The sequence below is a fragment of the Phallusia mammillata genome, chromosome 2 (assembly GCF_965637545.1).
Source record: "Phallusia mammillata chromosome 2, kaPhaMamm4.hap1.1, whole genome shotgun sequence".
Classification (NCBI taxonomy): Eukaryota; Metazoa; Chordata; class Ascidiacea; order Phlebobranchia; family Ascidiidae; genus Phallusia; species Phallusia mammillata.
Window position 1 is genome coordinate 13,945,079 of NC_137253.1, and position 22,896 is coordinate 13,967,974.

General features: G+C 37.9%; 4 protein-coding genes across 4 annotated transcripts; 3 read left to right on the forward strand and 1 right to left on the reverse strand.

The window, feature by feature from the left end:
- Window positions 1-127: 127 nt before the first annotated feature.
- On the reverse strand, window positions 128-3,983 carry LOC145214511 (ribitol-5-phosphate transferase FKTN-like). Its single transcript, XM_080083060.1, has 2 exons — window positions 2,761-3,983; window positions 128-2,699 (listed from the first exon to the last, which is right to left on the reverse strand). Exon 2 carries the CDS (start codon window positions 2,041-2,043, stop codon window positions 184-186), a length of 1,860 nt encoding a protein of 619 aa, XP_079939186.1. The 5' UTR covers window positions 2,044-2,699; window positions 2,761-3,983; the 3' UTR covers window positions 128-183.
- Window positions 3,984-7,965: 3,982 nt separating this feature from the next.
- Window positions 7,966-11,878, forward strand: LOC145214629 (uncharacterized). The gene is made up of 6 exons (XM_080083188.1): window positions 7,966-8,141; window positions 8,942-9,073; window positions 9,144-9,200; window positions 9,732-9,836; window positions 10,296-10,421; window positions 11,352-11,878. Exons 1-6 carry the CDS (start codon window positions 8,085-8,087, stop codon window positions 11,424-11,426), a joined length of 552 nt encoding a protein of 183 aa, XP_079939314.1. The 5' UTR covers window positions 7,966-8,084; the 3' UTR covers window positions 11,427-11,878.
- Window positions 11,879-11,986: 108 nt separating this feature from the next.
- LOC145214628 (diisopropyl-fluorophosphatase-like) lies at window positions 11,987-15,579 on the forward strand. The gene is made up of 5 exons (XM_080083187.1): window positions 11,987-13,480; window positions 13,608-13,818; window positions 14,140-14,277; window positions 14,400-14,604; window positions 15,011-15,579. The coding sequence occupies exons 1-5, from the start codon at window positions 13,353-13,355 to the stop codon at window positions 15,274-15,276; spliced, it is 948 nt and encodes a 315-aa protein (XP_079939313.1). The 5' UTR covers window positions 11,987-13,352; the 3' UTR covers window positions 15,277-15,579.
- A 2,336-nt stretch (window positions 15,580-17,915) lies between these two features.
- LOC145215133 (lysophospholipase D GDPD1-like) lies at window positions 17,916-22,299 on the forward strand. Its single transcript, XM_080083789.1, has 8 exons — window positions 17,916-18,236; window positions 18,514-18,556; window positions 18,816-18,981; window positions 19,592-19,765; window positions 20,276-20,365; window positions 21,074-21,207; window positions 21,536-21,638; window positions 22,056-22,299. Exons 1-8 carry the CDS (start codon window positions 18,098-18,100, stop codon window positions 22,179-22,181), a joined length of 975 nt encoding a protein of 324 aa, XP_079939915.1. The 5' UTR covers window positions 17,916-18,097; the 3' UTR covers window positions 22,182-22,299.
- Window positions 22,300-22,896: the final 597 nt, after the last annotated feature.

A 22,896-nucleotide genomic window follows, 5' to 3' on the forward strand; every position in this document is an offset into this window, starting at 1 on the left:
TGCTGAAAAATTACTGACACCAAACATAAATGAAGATGTTAAAAACATAAAACCAAACTAAACACATGCATGCATTTTTAAACATGTTTAATGTATATATGTACACGGTCTAGAGAAAAATGTAAATCTTATTGTTATGTTCATCCCTACTTCAAATGCTTTATATGCCACTTTGCTTTGATTTTACTCCTTGTCTTGAACTGCTTTATCCAACATTTTATCAATTTTCGTCTCAACTTTTTCTATGGAATCTTGGCCTGTTTTAGTTGGGATATCTTCAACCTTTTTTAATTGTGCTTTTTTGTAATCTTTTTGCTCTAGTTTCTGATCTGTGTTGGTTTCTTCCACTTTCGCCTGTTTTCTTGCATTTTTAAGTACATGGTTTAAGGTATTTGCCTTCTGTTTTGAAGCTTTTTCTTCAGGGTTTTTATCTTCTTCCAAGTTATCTGACATTTCCCCTCTAGTGTTCTTAACTGCTCCCTGGGAATTTTTCATTTTTGATTCACTAGCTACATATGGCCTGTCAATGTTTTCATCATTGTGTACAGTTTCAGGTTCAACTGCATCAGCTATCATTTCTTCTACAACATCTTCTTCTTCACCTTTCTGCTTCTTCTCCTCTGTATGTACACGTATGACTTGCTCCCATTCATGTTCAGGCCACTGACCATTTGTGTGAACATTAGGTGGGTCCAAATTCCATATCCACTGTTCTCTTGGCAACATCCAGTCTTTTCCTATGCTTGCCTCTACATATTGATCTGTCTGACATGGAACTCTGACCTTCAACTCCAAGTACTCTGTCCAGCATAGGTCAAATTTTTCAAAGTAAAACCTATACTTTCGTCCATTATCTGCCTGAGTCCCTCCATACCACACAAAGTCATCTTCAACATAAAATGAAAACATTTCTATTGGAATTCCTTCTTTGCCCAAAAAGCTTAAATGATAGCTATCGTTTTCGCGTCCAAGACGATGTAACAAAACAATTCCTTCATCAATCAGGATACTCCGCACATTTTGTTTCAAACTGTTATTCCAGACACCTAAAACAATGTGTTTGCTGTATGGAATAATATCACATTCTCGATGCCAACCAAGCAAGGTACCACCACTTAACCAAAATGTAACATGTAATCTGTCCAACACTTTTATAACTTTGGATAAACTATCCTTCATACGCTGTCTCAACTTTTTGTAAAATGCATTTGGTTCAACTGGAAAATCTTTTCTAAATTTTCGTGCTTGTGCATAGTTGCACTCAATAAACCTGGACTGACGATACTCATTTAGAAAATCATTTATATGATATGGAAGACTGATCCTGTGGCCATCGATCGTTAATGGAAATGACAAAAACCTTTGTGATTTTTCGAAGGCTTGCTCATATGTGGGAAACTTTGCTCCAATTTTCTCCATACTGTGCCACCCTCCAGTTAATTCTTTAGACAAAACACTGACTGTGTTCTTCCAATTCCTATCAGTGACTGGGCCTATCCAAACATAAGAATTCTGACGCTCATACAATATTGCAACATGGATTACATGGTCTGCCTTTGCAAGCCACAGGTATGTCGGAATAAATTGCGTTTTTCCCTCAGACTGAAATACAACAGGGTCTCTGGCTGTGGTCATATGAACTGCAAATCCATGTACCTTTAAATCTGCTCTTATCCTATCTTTGTGTTTGTTAAATTGGTATGCTTGAATAGCAAAAGATATCACATTTTTGTTTTCAGGGTGAAACTTGCACATTGTTTTACATTGGTGATCCGAATCATGCCAAGTTTGAGGTCTGGCTTGAAAAACCTCTGGCAAGATTTCAATATCAAAAAAGATCATAGACACCTTGTGTTTTTGAAACACATCAAGAAATTGACTTAAACATGATTTTTGATGAACCACAGATTTTTTGGGAATCTTTGTAAAAATATACTCATCAATGTACATGTAGGCAATTATTTGTGAACACAACCAGACAATTGCAAGTGTTACTGCAAGAGACTTAACTCGAACATTATACAGTTGTTGTTTCATCATCATCTTGATTGCAGCTGTTGACCAAAAATATCAAAAAGCTCGAAAGTGCACCCAAAAGGACTTCTAGATATTACCAGCTGCTACAAAGGAAAATGTTCATGTAAGTTACTAAGCACTAACAAAGTATGACAATGTGTAAAAGATATCAAATTATTATTTTTTAGATATTTCCAGGCTACCTGTTCATGTTCTAGTTACTTGGCTCACTTTTAGCTACCACGATATGTCACTGTCACATAATCACATTTATTGACTAGCTGCCAAGTTTTTATGGAGCACAAAAAGTGCAGGGCACACACAGCTAGATCGAAATGTGAGCGCACAACTTCAGAAAACTAAAAACAATACAATAACTCACTACCCTACAACACAAAACATACAAAAGCATTTTGCGTTTTTTTACCATTATGTGAGCTAACTGTTTTACAACAAAAACGCTTTTAAATCGTTGATATAAATTCCTTTTTTTTCACGAGGTTCGACCCAGGACACTCCCGGGGACGAATCGCGATCAGGGTTTTTATGTCTGTATGTATATGCGTCAGGCGCACAAATTCCTCATGTTTTTCACGGTAAAGCCAGAATAAGGTTTTGTAATGTTAAAGAGGCAGTTTAACAATCTTTATCATTTTCGCAGAAATGGAACGGACGAAAACTGCCTTAAAGCACCATTGGGTATTGTTTCCATTTTTTTTCTTTTTAATAAAAAAACAAAAAAACCTGGTCCAGGTACGTACTAATCGCTTTTGAGGTATGGGAGAAAACGTCCCAAACACAAACGTATTGATATGGTATACTACAACTTGTTCATAGTGATGCCGATACGTCAATTCATACGGTAGGCTACACGGCATAGTTCACTGTTACAAAACAAATAAAAATACATTCCGAACCCAATATTTTTCTATAAAATGGCACATGTGTAAGTTAGAGCAAGAAGTTTTAGCTTGTGGAGTCACATTTCTGGTTTTAAACAGTTTTTGCCAACGAAATGACTTTAACCGATACTTGTTCACATAGGTCGCCCACATATAAATGCATACACAATATAGAGTCCACTGTTACGAAACAAATAAAAATACATTCCGTGCCTAATTTTTTTCTTTAAATTGGCACAGATGTAAGTTAGAGCAAAGAGTGGTTAGAGCAAGACGTTTCAGCTTGTAAACTCTCTTTGTAAAGAGATAACGTAGCTCACAATGTCGATTGGTACGTATGCCACGTTTTATGGTTTAAAAAAATAAAAGAAATTTTTGAAAACAACACGCAGTGGTGCGTAACACTTACTAACAATTTTCGTACATTTCATTTCGGCGAAACGATAATGGTGTTTAACAAACAGGTGTGAACGACAAAATATCCCTATTGTTAAGCTTAATGGCCTGCAGTATAAAAGGCCGTTTTAGGCTCGTAGGTAGTTGCGCTGGCTTAGTCAAGTGGTTACTTCGCAATTCGCTTTCGTTCGCAAATCAAACGCTGCCCTCGTTGGCTCCCTGGGCTCTTGTTGCTTTGGTTCGAATCTCGGCTCTATCCACTGACGCGGTCCAGCGTTTTGACGTCAAAGGAGGAGTCTCAAACTCAAAAAAAATTTGAAGTAGCTTCACGACCGCACTATTAGAAACTTTGTTACAGTAGTGACATGACAACAAAAACAAAACATGGTAGAAATCGAAAACATGAGACATATTCATGTCATTATAAATCTGTGACAAAAAATTCAACAAATACAAAAACAGAAGGGCAAAGTGCTTTTCTGCGTATCGCTATGTTTGAAAACAATGGCCTGCGATGAAAACAATGAAAAAATATTACATAACAATCACAACTGCTATGCTTACCACGAAGATACGTCATACAAATCTTTTCAAACAAAAAGGTTACCTCTGGTGGTGCTAAATTGGGTGTCTGTTAAACCACTTGACCGCTGTGGCCAACGTTTAAATACCACTTAACCTCTGTGACCAACTGTGGCCAAATACAGCGTGACCCTAAATCCATAGAAAACACAGGTTGTCGCACGAACTGCATTGAATTGTTACGGTCACGGATCATGGTGATCAAAATGGGGCGAAATTAACGCAAATTTGGCATTGCGCTTACAGTCCTTGATTGTTGCAAGAAATATATTTATGTCTAAAAATGACGACTATTTGTCAAAAAAATCAAAAGCTGGTGGGGAGATTGGACAACACCTTTTAAGGTGTTGACCAAAAGTTTTGTTTCAAAATGCACTACATAAATGATGACGTCACTGTTACGTCATCACTTTTCTGACGTTGGAGGAACTTGGTCAAACTATTTGTTTCGATTTTAGATGAATATATATGACAATCTATGTAACTTTCGGGACTTAAGTAGACTACATGGATACCTACTGCAAAATTTACCAGTTAAAACTCAATTTAACTCTATCTCGTGTTCACCAGTTCCATTTAGCCTACACATTATAAGTGAAGCGTAGTTCTATTTTCATTCCAAATGTGAGGTGCCTAATTTTTTATGGAACATAAAAAGCGCAGGGTACACACAGCGATACACCTAGATGTAAACGCACAACTTCTGAAAACTAAAAACCACACAATACTAAACACACATAAGCATTTTGCATTTTTTCACCATATGTTTTACAACAAAAAATACTTTTAAATCGTTCACATAAAATTCCTCATGTTTTTCACGGTAAAGCCACCAGAAGAAGGTTTTGTTGAATAGGCAGTTTAACAAACGAATACAATACGACAAAATGCCCCTTTTGTTAGACTTAATGGCCTCCAGTATAAAAGCGCGTTTAGGCTCGTGCGCAGTTGCGCTGGCTTAGTCAAGTGGTTACTTCGCATTGGCAAATCAAACGACTTTTCTCGCTTGTCCCCGGGTTCGAATCCCGGCTCTACCCACTGACGCGGTCCAGCGTTTTGACTTAGAGGGCCCTCAACAATTAACTAACTTCACTGCCGTACTTTTGGAAATTTTGTTACAGTTGTGACATGACAACAAAAACAAAACATGATAAAATCGAAATTATGGTTCGTCATTAAAAAAACAAAACAAAATAAAATCGAACAAACATAAAAACAGAAGAACGAAGTGCTTTTCTACGTATCGTTGTGTTTGAAAACATTGGCGTACCATGACACAACAATGAAAAAATATGATAAAACAATCACAACTGCTCTGCTTCCTACCAAGATATGTCATTAGTCATTACTCATTACAAACCTTTTCCAACAAAAAAAGGTTGCCTTAATTTCAAATTATCGTTAATCGCTACTATGTAATCTATGTGGGCCTATCATGTTAACACATTATAAACCTTTTCCAACAAAAACATGTTGCCTTAATTTCAAATTATCGTTAATCGCTACTATATAATCTATATGTATCCGATGGTTATCACATTATTTATTTTCAAGTAAAACACAAAACTAGGTTATTTCCGAGTAGGCCTACTTCGCGGATCGTGCAGAAACTCTTGGAGACCTGCATACGGCATGAGGGTTAATCATGTAAGCGCGTTTAGGTTAGCAATTAGCTGCGCTGGCTTAGTCAAGTGGTTACTTCGCATTGGTGCGACGAATGATATTGCTTCGCTTGTCTCGGGTTCGAATCCCTGTTCTACCCACTGACGCAGTCCAGTGTTTTTGAAAACGCCTAAATTAGTTTAACATCCCCGGAATACATGGGCAAATTGTTTCATATCATTTAACCTGAAAAATTAAACAGCCCGGTAACGAACTCCTCGCGGTCTGGCGGTTCCCGACCACTGCTTTATAGCATCAAACGACAATCCCTCGTTTTTTTTATCGCCTCTAGTTTTTTGTGGTGCTAAATTGGGTGTCTGTAAAATCACTTGACCGCTGTGGCCAACTTGTAAATACCATGCACTTGATCGCTGTGGCCAACTGTAAATACAGCGTGATCGGCCTGAACACTGAGTGGCCGGTTTGGCCAACTTTTTCTTTTCGGTCCTCCCCAAGATAATAAATCTCACCCCGCACCCAAGTAGCCCTTACCGTTAACGCCTTGACATAATTGAGCGGTCATGTAGTATTTACTGGTTTGCCACAGCGGTCAAAAATTAAGTAGACAGCTAGGTTGGTCACGTTGTATTTATAGGTTGGCCACAGATTTCACGTAATACTTTTAGGCTAGCCATGGTGGTCACAGCGACAAGTAGTAAGTTAACTAATATCACATGATTTGCAAAGTATCAACCTTTTCCCCAATGTGACTAAAAATCACTATTTTGTTTGTAGGTAAGCACTGACTATATGGGTTAGGCGCGCCGGACCATTTGGCCAAGTTCCTTCCCCACTATATCTTTTTTTCACGGGGTTCGAACCCAGGACACCCCCGGGGACGAATCCCGATCAGGGTTTTGTGCCTTACTTCAATACTGCCACCTGCCGGAAAAAATGTAACTGCAACTTAGGCACGCGAAGGTGCAACCGGGTCACCAAATCTGTCCGCAAACGCCGAATAAAAACTGATCGGGATTCGTCCTGGGAGTGTCCTGGGTTCGAACCCCGTGAAAAAAAAAATTGTCAAAAATCACTTTCGTTCAAGTTAGCAACAAGGTATATTTGAACGTGAGATCTGTCTTTATTTTTAGTCTGATTTGTTTGCAACAAGAAACAGAAATAACAAAATGTTTTAATAAAGATTGGTTTAGGGCGTGGATACACTTGGGTATTTGGACTTTTTTGGAATTTGGCAAATTGAGAAATAAAACAACTGTTACTTGTAAATTGTACAGCTTCATCATAATATTTGTATGTGCCGAAGTGGCAAAGTGTGAAGTGGTTGGTTAATTCGTCACACAGAGAAAACACAGGCCTCACTGCTTTGACGACTTCGTTTGCTTCACGGAACAATGGGGCGAACACTTACGGCGCATATCCATTGTGAAGGCGGTCTTGTGTAAATGTGTGTCAGGAGATGCGAAATGAGGCTTTCGAACCAAGCGTAAGTGCCGCCTTTACCAAACTGATGTGTCGAAGCGCAGGTAGAACTAGACCTTATTTATCAAGTGCAATTGGCTAAAATGTATAAATCAAGGTTTTATGTTTGAAGTTTTTGCCAGTTTTTTTTAGTTTTCTGCATTCAACTGCCTAGCGTCGTTCAAGACAAATCTGCGCTCATTTGTAGTTCATGGTTCATTCGGTAAAAAAGGCTTAATTAAGGCTTCGGTAAACAGTGCTGAACTGAGCCGGAACTAATATCTGTTGCATTAAATGGATTTCAGTACCAGGGTGAACAAAAGAACGGACCTGTGTCATAGGCTACATTGCCATTTTCCTTTGACATTTGCATAAAGTTAGAAGACGTATTTTCTTGTTTTTCAACTTGCCTTCGGCTATACGGTTGGTTTCTGCGCCAGCGATGCGTTGTAACACGTCTCCGAATTTGCTGCGTGGATTTGATAACTCAAAAAAGTTGGAACAGTTACTGTAACTGTAAGCAGATAGGCAGGAGACATGACTGTTGAGGAACACTAGGCAAAGGGTACAGCACAGTGGTACATTGTTTTCGTGAAGAGATATTAAATTACAGGTATCGCATGTCTTTAAGGTTTATTCTTGTCATCTACCTCTATGCCTATTTAGTGACATTCTACCGAGATGTACCGCAGCAATTTGAGCATTAGACATTGGTAAACAGCTGTACTACGCTTTTCCTTGTAGTGACATAACCAGTAAACAATGTTAGTTTGACGTACAGTGTTGTTGACTATCACTCCTATAAGCAAGCGAAGTATATGCCATTTATTAAAATCGATTTCATAAGGTTTCTAATGCTGTACAGCGACAGTATTGATTCAAACCAGTCTCTGTTACACATATTAGGTTGTTAGCTATATTAGGTTTTCGAAAGTTAATTAGGTTTTGCCCACGGTAATTGTAGAGACGCTCAAGCACCAACGATTTGTGAAATTGATCTAAATGTCTTTGTGCACGTTGCAGAATGTCATTTGTTTGTTAACTGTACTTGTGTTAACAACCTTGAGCTTTTGTTGATCTCTGAATAAACGGTATTATCTGCAAACAATGGAGTCGTCGGAGGAAAGACAATTTCCACATTCTAAAGCATTTCAAGTTTTGACGGTAAGTGGTTTGATATTGACCTCATTGTATTAAGCCATGCTATTCTGGAACTTGCAATAGCTTTGTGCACTCACAGTAAGTTTGCCGTATAAAAAACAACAACATAAGGGCGATTTCAGATTTCATTTAACCGTCAGAAAAAAATACGCTTTTTACGTTATTTGCGAAACCGTACACGAACATATAGTTTAGTCCTATGTTAGGTTAACAAGATGTAAAAACAATACACACGTAAAAGTTTTTGTAGCGAGACCCAGTCCGTTGTTTATGTTGTCACAGGATTTTAATGACGTTTTTTTCAAACGCTGGAACTCATAGGGGTCAAACTTTGCTTTCCCGATTCCCGTTGCTATTACGTTTACAGTTTCCTTCCGCGAGGATATGTCCCAAGAACCGTGTTTTCGCTTCGCGCTTCCCGAACCCAGCTGACGTTCGTCATCATGACCAGTCATGCGTAACTCGCCCGACTTATTGCCCCACTGAATCCAACAAAAAATAGATGCGAGTGCAAAATTTTCGGGGAATAAAGACAGAATTTAAGTACTTTTGCCTCTCTGCAAGCTGTTGGCATAACTTATACTCAAACTGCGAAAAAAAGAATCAAAGCAAATCGAGCAGCCAAAACAGTATTTTGTTTAAATAGTTACTAGGATTTGACAAGAACCATTCTATAACCGGACTAATAGCATATTTACACATTTACATACAAGTCCAGTTGGCATAGGCTAGGTTAGAATTATCTACCATATGGTTCAAGTTAACGATACATGACAACACAATACGTGTTTTCTTTGAACTAGATTCTTCATGTGGCCTTTGGGACGATTTCAGTCACTCTTGCGATTATGGCAGTGCTCGTTATATCCCATTCCAACCAACTTCAAACATTTGGTTTCACATACGTTGCAGCTGGAACATGGTGCGGTTTTGTGGTAAGTGGTTTATTGCAATTATGTGGTGAAAACAAGATGTATTTAACAACTGTTTTTTAATCTATTTCAGTTTCTCTTGGCGGCACTGGCAACGTATCTGATGACAATAAAAAGGACAGAAAATTATGTGAGTCACCGTGTTCTTGGATAGTTATTGTTTTTTAAACATTTGTTTTTCCGATTCGTATCTGAATTAGTTTTATTGATGTTTCTTTTTCCTGTGTTGTGGGTACCATATTTTTGACGGATGACTCATTGTTTGGCTTACTGTGGTAACTTTTTGTCAATCTTTGTAACTATACGCGATATCTTTAGGCCTTAGCACCGTCTGCACACATGAGTGCCAATGTAGGCTAATGTGGTGAGCCAGATATTATATTTGGTTGGTTGCCAAGGATAAATCTAAAGGAACACAAAAAACGTTATTGCCAGAACGCACAAAAGCCAGACAATGGGCTGCTTTCAAGTACCTCGTCTACTTACAGGATAATTCACCTTGTCATAAAGATGTAGTATAATGTGTATTTTCAAACTACCTACCAACATCAAAAACTTACGCCTGAAATCATAATAACTTGGTCTGATGAAATGGGTTATTTATTTTGCAAAATAACTATAAATCTGAGGCGGTTGACAATAAAGTTTTGTTGCTTTTTAGGTATTCGCTGCTTGGTTAGCAACTGCTGTATCCAGCATATTCGCCTGCGCCATGATGAGTCTCGAACTGGCGACAACACTGACGCTAGCCAGTGAAAATTACCAGGTACATTTCACCGTCACCACCAATTTGTATATGTTGCTATGCGTGGTCCCATCCACGTCTAAATGACACCCGTAATTATACGACTTAAACTTGTACCTACCGTTGCGGAAACAATGAGCGTACGTTCTGGCATTTCAGACGAAATATAATCATATACAAAACCAAACAAGTGGTTATCGTATTGTGTGTTCATTATATGACTTATCTCATTGTGTAACCTGTAGTCTATTATAGAATGTTGCAAAAACGTACACCTATGTAAGGCGCAAGCCCGGTTTTCCAAACATTATACGAATTTTTAACCTGTATCGCCCGACTCTGTACATTTTGTACACTTGTTGGGCAGAACATACTTTTATCACAGAACATATTACCAAGTAAAACACATTGAAAAAATGACAGGAATTTCCAGGTTTCTTGAAAAGAATATGTCACAATCACTTAAACTATACGTTACAGACGGTGCTGGTGATGTTTCACTCCCTGCTCGTCGTCGTAGCAACGTGCGAGATCTTTCTTTCCATGGTCACGTGGGCGTATTGTTGTCGAACGCAATGCTGCGAACTGTCAGTGCTTATACCACGCGTAAGTAACGTAACTGAAACCTACATAACCTTCCATAAGAATTAATCCCATTTGAGCGGCATACTCTATAGCAGCAAATCGCCACGATGACAAGAAACGACCTTCATCCCCATGTTAGACCTTAAGTCTATAATGCGACTGATATGTCAGTAAGGTCAGGTCAGTAGCAACACATGTTCTGTGGTTGTTCAATCTGCTTAATTTATTGTACATCTACTCTTGAACTACCAAACTCCAAAACAAGTACTACATAGGGCCAACGCACAGTTGCTAGCAAAAAATGCCGAAAGCAATTTCCGGATAAGTTACCATTATTTAACAAGGAAGTACGGTGCGATGAAGTAGTAGGAAAATTGCGCTACTTGGTTCCCGGGAACTAAAACGTCGGACACGCACGGCTTATAATGGTGAAACCCTGATCACGAGTCATTAGTTTGTAAACAACACCTAAAAGTATTGTTATTTCTGTGTTGAACGTGTAAGAAAAATTAAAACAAACTGTCTTAACGTTATTATAGACGAGCGTTTTACATTGCGAAGTGGCATGAAGTTAGAGTTGACCTAGTAAGCATTTTTTCATAATAGTTTCTTTATAGTCACCCTTGTTTCAGGGGGATTTCACTCTGCTTTCAACAAACCTACAAACGCATACATTTATGTTAATTTATTTCTTAATACTGGGCAAAACAAACATGACTAATTGGGGTCTGGGGACGTCATATATTGACATAAACTTGAATTCAGTGACCGCCAGCACGACTTCGCAAAAACCAAGTAGACAAATATTGATTTTAGTTATCAACCATGGAATGACGTAGTTTTTCTTCTCCCCCGTCGGTGCTGTTTACACAAAGGCAACATGCGGTGCAACAGGAGAGTCGTTGCACCATAAAATTGAAACCAATCACAATTGTTTTTTTTCAACTTCAGGTAAAATTTATATCCGGCTCCGATTCAGTGCCGTTTGTTAATACAACCAACGTCACGACCACTGTGGACACGTGACAAGATACTGACCAGTCACCTGTATCCTTCGACTAAACGTCTGCTGCCGACCGACAAAAGCAACAAAAACTCGCCGCTAAGGCTTGTGTGACTTTGCCTGCCAATGTTGGGTTCGTATGAAAATGTAATCCTGCGCAAAAATGTGTGCTTGCAAACTTTAGTACCAAATCGATTGAACTTTTGCGCTGGTAGCAAAGTTCTTCATGTCGTATGGGCTTTTCTAAAGTGCAGCGTGTTTGCCAAAAACAAATTGCTTTGTTTCTTTTGACATCGAGCATACATCCCGGCGCTTAGATTCGTTTGACATTTTCGTTAAATATGGCACTGTTGTTAAAATGGTATAAAATTTGTTTTATGTTTGTTCATGCTGTTTTGCACTTTGTCTATTCTGTTCCCCTTGTTTTGTTTCATGTTTCTGTACTATACATGAATAGATGAAAAGATATACATTATATTGGAAAGCAAGAAGCAAGCAAGAAATATTTTGTTCGTGAAGTTTCAACTTACATATATATCCAACAAATTAAAGACGGAATAAATTTACACCATTAAGCTATCTATTACTTGCGGCAGGGTTATTGCACGACACATAAGCGCACTCTGCAAAGATTTGCACAGTAATACTGCAAGACAAACATTGCACACACAACGCTAGCTGTTTGCTTGCTATCGAACAATTATTAGATCGATAGGCATTCAAACAAAAAGATTAGCAGCTTATTACAACATGTTGAAGGTGAAGAAATTCAAATGTATTCCGTTTTTAGGAACAAAAACGCATTTATACCTAATTTACATTAATGAGATGAAATTGTGTTAACTACCTTTGTAAAAGCATTACCTTGTCATGTAAATGTGCAACATTTCAGATTGTGTACCCACATGTTGGCACATACCTCACGCAATGTTGTTTATATGCACGTACGCTTGTTGCAAACAACTTGTTTGTTCACAACGCTTCAATTCGCGAGTGAAGTTTTCTAATGCCCAAACAAGTTAAAGGTATACGGTTCTGGCGCTCTTTGTCGGCATCGATGGCACACGATAAATCAAAAATTATCCGCTTGAGGACAGTGTGGAGGCTAACACAAATACAGCAGTAAGCAGTTAATTGTCCAAAAATTAATCATTAAAAGCGTGATTTGCGTGGTTTGGGTATGGCTTATATGACCGCAGCAGCACAGTTAATTGTGGGTAGTAAGGATTTTCACTGAAGTGATCTGTAATACTTAAAGAATGACTGTTTCATGGTAGTTTCAGATTGTTTTGTCATAACGTAGGAATAAACTGTCGGTAAAGGTCTGTACAGGTGTTCAGATTGAACATAAATCGTTTTCACTTTAATTACCAACTATTGGTTGTACCTCAAGCAGTTCAATGATAAACTGGTAACGTAGAGGTTTTAAACGTGTGTTTATTTGATTAGCAAGCTCACTGTACAAGTCACGCATGATTGATTTTGCTGCGGCCACGAGTTTTCTGCTTTTGGCAAGGGCTATTCATAAAATGAAACACTTCTTTAATGTAGTCAACTGTACCAAACTGGAAATATTAGTGCACGTTAACATTTTGATGCGCTTTTTAAGGAGTTAATGTTGGAAATGTTTTGGGCTACCTTGTTTTGATTGGCATGTCTTAAAATATATATTAATTCACAGTACAGTGACTTCTCATGGTGTTGTGAAACATTGTGTGTTCAAATTCAAACAAAAATTATTAAGGGTTGCTGAAAAATAAAACGACATGTTAATAATGCTGCAAAATATTAATCTCACTAAAAAATCGTATGGATTGTTAGTCATGTTTACCTTGTAAAAGCACAAAATAATTCTATGTACTGCTCAATTCCTGTTCGAGTCTGTTCTGTACATTCCTTACAGACTTGTGTTGTAAGCGGTTGGTAGTAAAATTGCTTCCTGAACAATAATGAGAATAATTGAGGTATCACCAAAGCTGGTTTGCAACGGTCTCGCCGGTTCAGAGGGACCAGTTTTCGACACGCATGGCCGATTTTACGCTGTCGAGCCGTTTGGAAGCGTGTCTGCAGAAGAAAAGTAGGTTATGTGATTTCTATTGTCGATAAACAGGCGCCACAACACGGTTTGATTTTTAACTGAGATTTGAAACTTTCTCCCATGCAATGTTCGGTTAGAATAATGGTTTCTTATTTACAACCAACAGAGAACCTGGTACTTTTAAAGACGGCATAGCGGGTGGTTTGTATCTCATCGATCTTGATACAGGCACCAAAACTTTGGCGTGTCGTCCACATATTGATGGCTACGGGGGTCGACCGGCCGGATGCCAATCTGACAAGGACGATAACATATGGATTGCCGACATGCGGCTTGGTTTACTTAAATACTCACCAATTGACGGGAGTTGTATACAGGTATATAATTTCAAAGCGCAAATTGCAAAGCTTACATGTCAATATATCTTTGAGGCCTAAACTTGTACCATAAAGCTAGAACCGCAATGTAAGTATAACGACGTTAATTTTGTTGTCGTCAATTCCGTAACTTGCTTATACGTGCTGAAGGCGGTGCAAAGGTAATGTAATCTTAAACGCCTTTAGGCTGCGGTAAACACAAACATGAAAAGTTGTTTAGATTCAGTAACAGGCTGCGCCGCTACGATGAAGATGTTTATACCACTAGGTATAGTTTGATGGTCTGTGTCTTCAGCTCATACAAAAATCTTATTAATTCAGGTCAGTAAGGTTGACAATAACGGGGATGCGTTAAACGGAGGTAACGATTTGGTGATCGACGACGACGGAAACATTTGGTTTACCGGACCAGGGAGCGCAATCGCGCCCGCTGCTGAAGACAGAGAGTCTATATTCAAGGTAAAGTTGTTTGAGTCAAATTGATATTTTTACCCACAAAAACAAGTTCTTTATAGGTTGTGAAAGAAGCGGCGGTAATCAAATAATTAAAGATTAATATTTTTCAAAACACTTATGTTTAGAAACCAACTGGCAGAATATACTGTTTGCCCAAAGGTGAGAAAGTCCCCATTTTCGTTGATGACAACTTTAGTTTCTGCAATGGAATTGTCGTTCAAGATAAACTCCTTCTCGTGGCCGAAACAAAAACGCACCAAATCATTGCTTACGATATCTTAGGGCCAGGAAAGGTTAATAACAGAAGAGTTTGGGCAAACGTCCCTAAAGGTTTGTTGCTTTGTTTATGATACAAGTTTTAAGTTTCATCATACAATACAAAATGGTCAATAGATAAAACTATTGTTGAGGTTAATGTGATTTACATGCTATAGGCTACTGCATGTATTATTATAATTTGTGTGGGTGGACGTGAACTTAGCATTGCGGTCTGGCTTTTTACGTGACTTAATATACCCTGTGCCTGGTAATTATATTTAAGAATTTCATATGGTTAGTATGTGTTGCAATGTTGTGCAAATGTACGAGATGAAATTGTTTGTGTTTCCGCAAATGCAAAATAGCCATCAAATATGAATGTCACATAGTGATATGTGTGCAGTCAACTACTTAACATAACTTATAACACGCATTGCTTCTTACCGGCGTTTATTAAAGAGTGATATTTCTAATAAAGATGAAGGATCCAACGGTCCGGACGGAATGGATTTTGACAAGAAGGGGCAACTTTTGGTGGCAAACCACGGTGGTTCGCACATTGAAGTTTACTCGCCGAGTGGAGGCGCTGAACCGGCAGCCAGGATCAAATTTCCTTTCGCGCTTATTAGTAATCTTCATTTCAAGCCAGGCAGCAATATTTGCTACGTGACTGAACACGACTCTGACTCGGTGTGGAAGTTTGAATGGGAAGAGACTGGCATGGAAATGTATTGCAACAAGTAACCAAGTTTATGAACTTGCATACGTAGTGAATCGGTATAAGCGGAAATGGGGCTGGTCACAGCAATGAACATGATCTCGCATATTGCATAAAAATACGTGATATATACTTGTTTTTTTGTCATATTAAAATTAACTTGCAGCAGTAAATGTGATTTAGTAGGAAATGTGTAATAATTTTTGTTTTCGTTGGTTTAGTAGACTGTGGTTTAACGACGTATCACAAATGACAATTAAATTTGTTAACCACGTTTATCATTGTTTACCTTCCAAATCTTTACATGCTAATAAAATTGATCTAGTGCAGTATTGCATAGGTGAAGAATATAACGCCGCGCAACACTGTGCACTTCGCAGGCACGAATTATTAAATTCGTGCAAAACTAAAATGTCAACTATCAAGCGCCTGCATGACAGTTCACGCACGCTGCTTTACTAAACGCACGCGGCCCAAATGGACTGTAATTGTGTCCGAAATTACTTACTAGATTTAAAAGCACATTCACAACGCTCGCACGCCCCGGATTTCATCGTGACGTGAATGTCAGTCAGTCTTGCTCAAGGAGATCAGTAAGCGAACCACTTTGTTTGTAGCACGGCTTGCGAGACGTTGTGTAGTATTAAGTGTGTTGTTTTAAGGTAAATTTGAATCGCAGGTGTTAGGTTGTAAAATTTTTAGCAACACGATTGGTCATAAAGACGCATTAGCAGCGGTTCGGGCAGATTAAAGCAATCAAATATTGATGTTAAAATGGTGCTTGGTCAGCATTTAAAGGTTGTTGTGTACAGAAAAGCGGTAGTCGTAACCGTAATACTTTGAAACGTAAAAGAAACCGTGACGTAACTGCTGTCTCTGTTTACGTTCACGGGTGGTACAAAAGAATGTTCCAGAGGCTCATACGCCCTGTGGTATTAACTCCTAGACCAGTGGTTCTTAACCTTTTTGGTGCGGTTTCCCATTAAAGTGAATTCAAATTCCCCCCTCTGTTATTTTTATAATAATGTTTTGTGCCAAACATTAACAAAAAAATGATTCTTTAATCGAAATAATTTTGTGAAGCGATTTGGTCGGGACCTTAAAGGTATACTGCGATTTTATTTAGTTTGGTTAGTGATTTCTTGAGAGAGTAATATCGTGTGGAATTTTGAAAAATCCCAGGTGCTTGCATTAGTCATTTATTGCATCACAATCAACAGATCAAATGCATTTATTCGCGAACAATAACAAAGTCATTGATACTTTTAGTAATGTCTGTGACGTAACAAAGGATGTTTGAATTTTTATACGCCTTGCAAAACTAGATGTGGTTAATCTTACATGTTGTTGCGGAAAATATTGTATTAAATTAACTTTCAATGGTTAATTTCAACCCACGGGCCCGAGTTTGGTGACTTCTGATTCACATAATTTCCCTCTAAAACCATTAAATTTCCCACCGGTTAAGAACCACTGTCCTAGACAAAGACTTAAGGTGTTTGGGAAATTCCCACAGAGCAGTCCCAGACAATATACCGTGGCGGCTACGTACCTGCGTATAACCTGGTTTCAGTTCTTGTTCAGCGCAACTTCCACTTGATCGTATACAAAACATTTGCGAGCACGCTTCCTTGTGTACTGTTATGCAAGCGATGCTATTGACTACACAACTATGGTGAAGACAGCCGAGGAAATCAGTCGTTGTTGTGATTTTAATAAACTGCCTAAACACGCTGCGCCAATGAGATGAAAGTGTAACCATTAGAATGCAATGGCGTATCTTGAATACCGCAGCTTGGACAGGGAACAAGCTTTCTTGTCGAGGCGAGATACAGACAGACATTTCTGGGAAAGTGTTTTGAGTTGTAGCGTCAACATTACACAGCCTGCTTCCGTCACGTTAGTCAGAGATTTGTTGCAGTTTAAAGCAGAGATGGCGACATGTAGGTTGTGCTAGGTTACATCGCTACTGTGTACATACGGGTAGTGCAAAGTCACGCCTTTTTGTTGACGGAAAGGGAGTTTGTTATTGTTCTTTGTGCAGTCAGTGATTCGAGGTTATTTTTTGAATCGCGCAAAAATGAATCATATGCCTAAATATGGCACAAACTATTTTTTTAACACGCAAATTAAGTACAGTGACCAAAATCAACGGCGTAAAACTTGACTTCACAAAGATGCAGAAAATAGGTGCTCAGAAAAGCAGTGCAATGAAAACAAATCATCAACAATTGGATTGCACCAACAGACCCAATACCCAAGGGTGGGATGGTCTGTTGGAAGCAGTATTAAAAGCTAAATGAGTCAACTACAAGTTCTTGCAACATGTAATTCGCTAAAGGTGTGTTCATATTGAATCATGTCAACGACACAGTTTCCGACTACCAAAGTTAAACATAGTGCTGGCAAAGTAAGAATCTGCGGTTTTGTTGTACAGTTATAGTACACTGACATATCTTCGGTATCCATCTCAACAAAATCGTTTTTAGAGGTAAAGCAAATAACGTTTGAAAAGTCGTTACAAACTCCAAAACCTATATTTATTTATGTGATTAAGTTGGAGGTCGTTAGGATTTCTTTTTTTAGGTGTGGCGTAACGGACAACAACTCGTTTTGTATATCCTGAGCGATAAAGAGATCATTGAGCATTTGTGAATTCGCAAAGTTCGTAGACGTCGAAGAAATGCAGCCGCCAGTTTGTTACTTTGTGCACACTGGGGTTATGATTGTATTCACACGATTTTAACGGCCAAAAATACGCACTTTCGGGATTCTTCTTGTCAAATCAGCAGTCAAAAAACCCCTTAATATGTTTCACAGACACGTGTTTGCAGGCTGTCAAACAATATGCTTGAATATTATCATTACATTCTGATTGCTGTCGGAGCGTATCTCTTGTTTTCTATTTTCTTCTGCATCTTTCCCACTCTCATACACGGCAAAAAGAAGCAAGCATTCGATGTGCAACACATCAGTCATAGAGGAGGTGAGATAACAACGTTTAACGTCAAAATAGCTGTACAGGTTTAATGAGCTATGTTTCCTCTTGTGTGAACATTATGGTGCGTTTTGTAAATTGTTTTTCGCAACTATCCCGGTATTACATAATTTTTACGGGTGTGATGATCTTTTTCAAAAAATTGTCACAAGGATTTCAAAAATAATTGTTGTTTTATTTTGATATATTCTAACATATCCCATACATTGTGGACATGTTTACTGAACCTTACTTTTATATCTTGTCAAAATTGCTGTATGTTCAGGATCGGGCGAGGAGATTGAAAATACCATCCAAGCGTTTCGAGGGTACGTACGAATCAGCGAATAGTTATATAAATCCAATTGTTCGAAACTGCCAATATCTTACTGGTATAATAATATCTCCATCTCAAAGTTGTGACAGCCTTCAAAGGTTTTAATCTAGGAGCAGCAAACGCGCTTAAAATAAATAAAAATCAGCGTACGCTAAAACGAGAAAGTGTTTTTTACGTGATTTCTAAACCAGTGCCGAAGGCCTAATTCCAATTAAAAGAGGACATGCATACAAAACGTATATTGTGTTTAGTGCCTTACGGAAAGCCACACCAATTGGTCCTGATCGAGCGATGTTGGAGTTGGACGTTCAACTCACAAAAGACAAGACTGTTGTCGTCGCTCATGACACTGATCTAAATCGAATTTGCGATTTAAAACCAAATCAAGCAACCTTAATAAGCGATTACAATTTTAACGTAAGTTTGCTACCGCCTTTTTTGTGTGTGTTTCGCCGCCCTTTTCGCTTTATAATAACTTGTGTTTGCAATGTATGTCATTACCCTGATGAAGGTGTTTCGTATGGGACATCGAAACGTTGGCACAGTAGAATAAAAAACTGCCGGAAGAGCTGAAAATTTTGTTGGTAAGTTTGCTAGTTGTTAAGTTGGAGGTGGGCTTCAAGTCAACTGGTTTTCAATTTTGGCCGGAGCAATCTGAATTCTCATAAACAACTAAATGGCTATGTAGACGCGGAAGCTTTTGGAAATTAAGTATGTGACTTCAGCAAGATAGCTCATCCATACTGCTGGGGCTGAATGTTCTGTTGTACATACGGCCATCTTTCTTCGAAGTCCAAAGAAACATGTATAACGATTGCCAATACTCACACGTGCAAAATACTTTTAGTACAGAAGTATTAGCTAAGTTATAAGAAATTGTTTATGGCATATTTTTGGCAATAAGGCTCGATGGGCGACCCAAAGTTTTCTCAAAGAAAAATTTGGTGATTAAATCAAACTTACATGACTGTGTTAAGTTAGATTTGTATACTCTAACAAAACAAAACATGGATTTTTGCACCACAAGGAGTTGCCACCGATGCGCAAAACACTGGAGGTGGAATTTACCGATGCGTTTATATTCAAATCCAATGATTCTACGGAGCGCCGCATCCCTTCACTTAAATCGATATTTAGTGAATTCGTGGGAGTCCCAATCAATATTGACATCAATACAAACAACGACGATTTAATTAAAGAGGTATGTGTTGTTGAATAACGTTTGAAACGTAACTAAGTGTTGTATAGCCTATGAGTGAAAAATGAAAGTTCGTTTAAGTATATGCTATTAGGTTATTAACGAGATTTTCTTGAACCAAAATCTTAGCATGTCGGTTAATTTGTTTACAATTACCCCCACTAAAAAGGTAAGTATATAGAGCTACTAACACTGGACTTTGGCTTGCGCCCGGTCTGGGAATTTCTGGTAGGTGGAGCATAGGCGTTTATGGTGCTGACTCAGCAATTTGGATTTATGGAAAGAATGATTACCGGGCCACCTACCAAATCGGGCGCAAACCAAATTCCAGTGTTAGTAGTTCTACCAAAAAAGTTCATGAGTTTCAATCAATATCCTATGAAACATATTGTTCAATCATTATGCTGTTTATTTGTCTTGTTTGGTTACATTATGCAAAAGATGCTCACAGTCCACATGAAAACCAAGTACTGTATATTTTTTTCATCGTTTTTATTTCTTAATTTTTTACAGACTGAGTGCTTAATACGCAAGTTCAAGCGCGAACCGATTACTGTGTGGGGCAACGCAGATGATGCAGTTACAACCAAGTTGTACGCCGCGGTAAGTATAAGTCTAAATACATTACTTTACGATCTCATCGGTCGTTTTTTCGAAATCTAACATTTAGCAAAATCAGTCTTTCATATTCGCAAACAACCCATACCAATGTATGTACAATTAATATTATTTTAATTCTCGCTATTGAGGTCGTTAATTTTCGACAGACAATATTTTTAAATGCATTACTTTTGAGCTGTCAAAAGCCAATAGAGTATAACTTGTTTGTTAAAAAAATTTTAGAATCTAACATCCAAACTATCGTAAAAATACTGGTTGTCCATACATATTAGGCCTACCATATTCCCATCCCCAAAAAGGAGGACACAATTTTGAAAAGAACATGAAAAAAATACTTTAAGGCTCTCCAAAAATAAAAGCTTCCGAAATTAGACGGTATACTAGTTTGGATAAAGTTTATAACGTTTATCAAGCCACAACACTAAAACAAGCTTGTATTTCAAAAAAACGTAAAACATGTATTCAATAAAAAATCAGCTGAAGATGTATATTTGGCTGTTTTCAAAGGTATGATTGTCACATTTGTATTTGGTAAATCATAAATTCCTTAAAAGGAGGACATTTATTGGGCTCTTTTTCTTGTCCTCGGAGGACAAATTGGTTTTTGTCAAAAAGGAGGGCATGTCCTCCAAAAAGAGGACGTATGGTAGGCCTATGTACATATCCCATAAGTTATGACTCTATTTGCAGAATCCAGACATCCCTCTTTTCTTCTCATATAAACGTGCTATTACAACGTTTATTTTGTTTTACCTGGGACTTCTGTCGTTTACACCAATCAAAGAAACGCATTTCGAAGTCAACCTTCCGTACAAGATTGACAGGTACAAGCCGGAGTATTTTCTGCAACTGACCTGGAATTTATGACCGTATTTTTGCTCTACAATGTGTGAGCATAGTTTTTTTGTGGCACATGTTTTAAAATACTGTAATTTGTTTAAAAAAATAAATTTATACTTTTGATGTGTTGAATGAAATAGTTTGATTGACAAAAATAGCAAGGGCGTTTTGTATAGCACTTCGTCCTCCAACTCTAAAATATGCGATATCTTCGTTGCACACAGATTCAGAATCATTGCTCCAGGCCTAAAAAAGAATTAGAAATTTATGTAAAAACAATTCCGCTAATCTGTGGCTTATTTCTTGTTTTAGAAGCAGTATTGGATCATTTCTTAACAGTATAATGTGGAGGCTCATCGCATTTGTCTTTCTCAATCGATTGTACATTTTTCATCTCAAACAACGAGGAATCAGGGTACGAAATGGAATGCTGTTACTCATAACACTTTTTAATGTATATGTATGCTTGCCACATAATGACTGGTGTTTCCAACCATAGAATCATTGGGAGGCAGTAAATAAAAGACAAACTTCATATCGATGAATATCAATGTTGGCGAATTTAAGTTTTTTTTGTAATATCACATAATTCACGTCCTATAGGAACTTGTAGAAATTGTACCAATAACATTGTCCCCCAAATTTTGGGGCCCAAAAGATGGTCGTGTTTGCACATTTGCAGCACTACCAGCAGCGGATAAAAACATTTAGGCTTCTCTATCATACAGTTATACTATCATACAGAGTTTTGGCGTACTAAGGCCAAGTGATGATTTTTTGCTGAAAGGCGTTGGAAAACCAATTTTCTAGTTTGTATTTGACTGCGTTTCAGGTTTACTATTGGGTTCTCAACTCGGAGGCAGAGTTTGACAGGGCGGTGAGGTATGGAGCAGATGGAATCATGACTGATTTTCCACAAAAACTCACCGATTGGATGATCGCCAAGAAAGTTCTTTGATCAAGTCTGACAAATATGCCAGATTGCCAGTTAACTTTTGTATTCGATTTAGGAAAATTCTCGTGTTAATTTATCACTTCTTCAAGTATTAGTTTCAATACATATGCACTAACTGTTGTTTTAGGATATCAAATTTCTTCAGTTATGTTCTATAGGAAAGATCAGTTTTTGTACATTATATAGGTCTTGACTCAAATGAAAAGGTTGTTTGGTGGCAGTAAATTCGGCGTGTATCTAATCGAGAGACTTATGCTTTTCTTGCAGCAATAACAAGGATAAATTTTGTTTTCAATTTCCTGAAAAGTGAGGATTAAATGACACAAAAAGCAGTAAAATTTTCTATTGTCACCCTTGACAAGGTTATGTGCGACACGTTCACAAACCGGTCCGGCATATTTACGCCATAGAAACTAAAAATTTTATTGTTGGTATACGAACTATAAAAGCTAAAAAAAAAATAATAGAATCAGAAAACAGTTTTAGTTGCTAAAAATACAACAACAGCGCCATTGAAATGCTTCATGGACCTAATTTCAATAGACCTATGAATGATACAAAAACATAAGATCGAAACCACTTTGAATAGATTCTTGCAAACCGCATGGTCACATCCAACACTTCTTTATGGATGCAAAAGCTTTAGAAAAGTAAGCGCCTTAAGTGTGAGATATTTAAGTAAAATACGTTATTTCTAAACCTACGTTCTAAGCCAGGG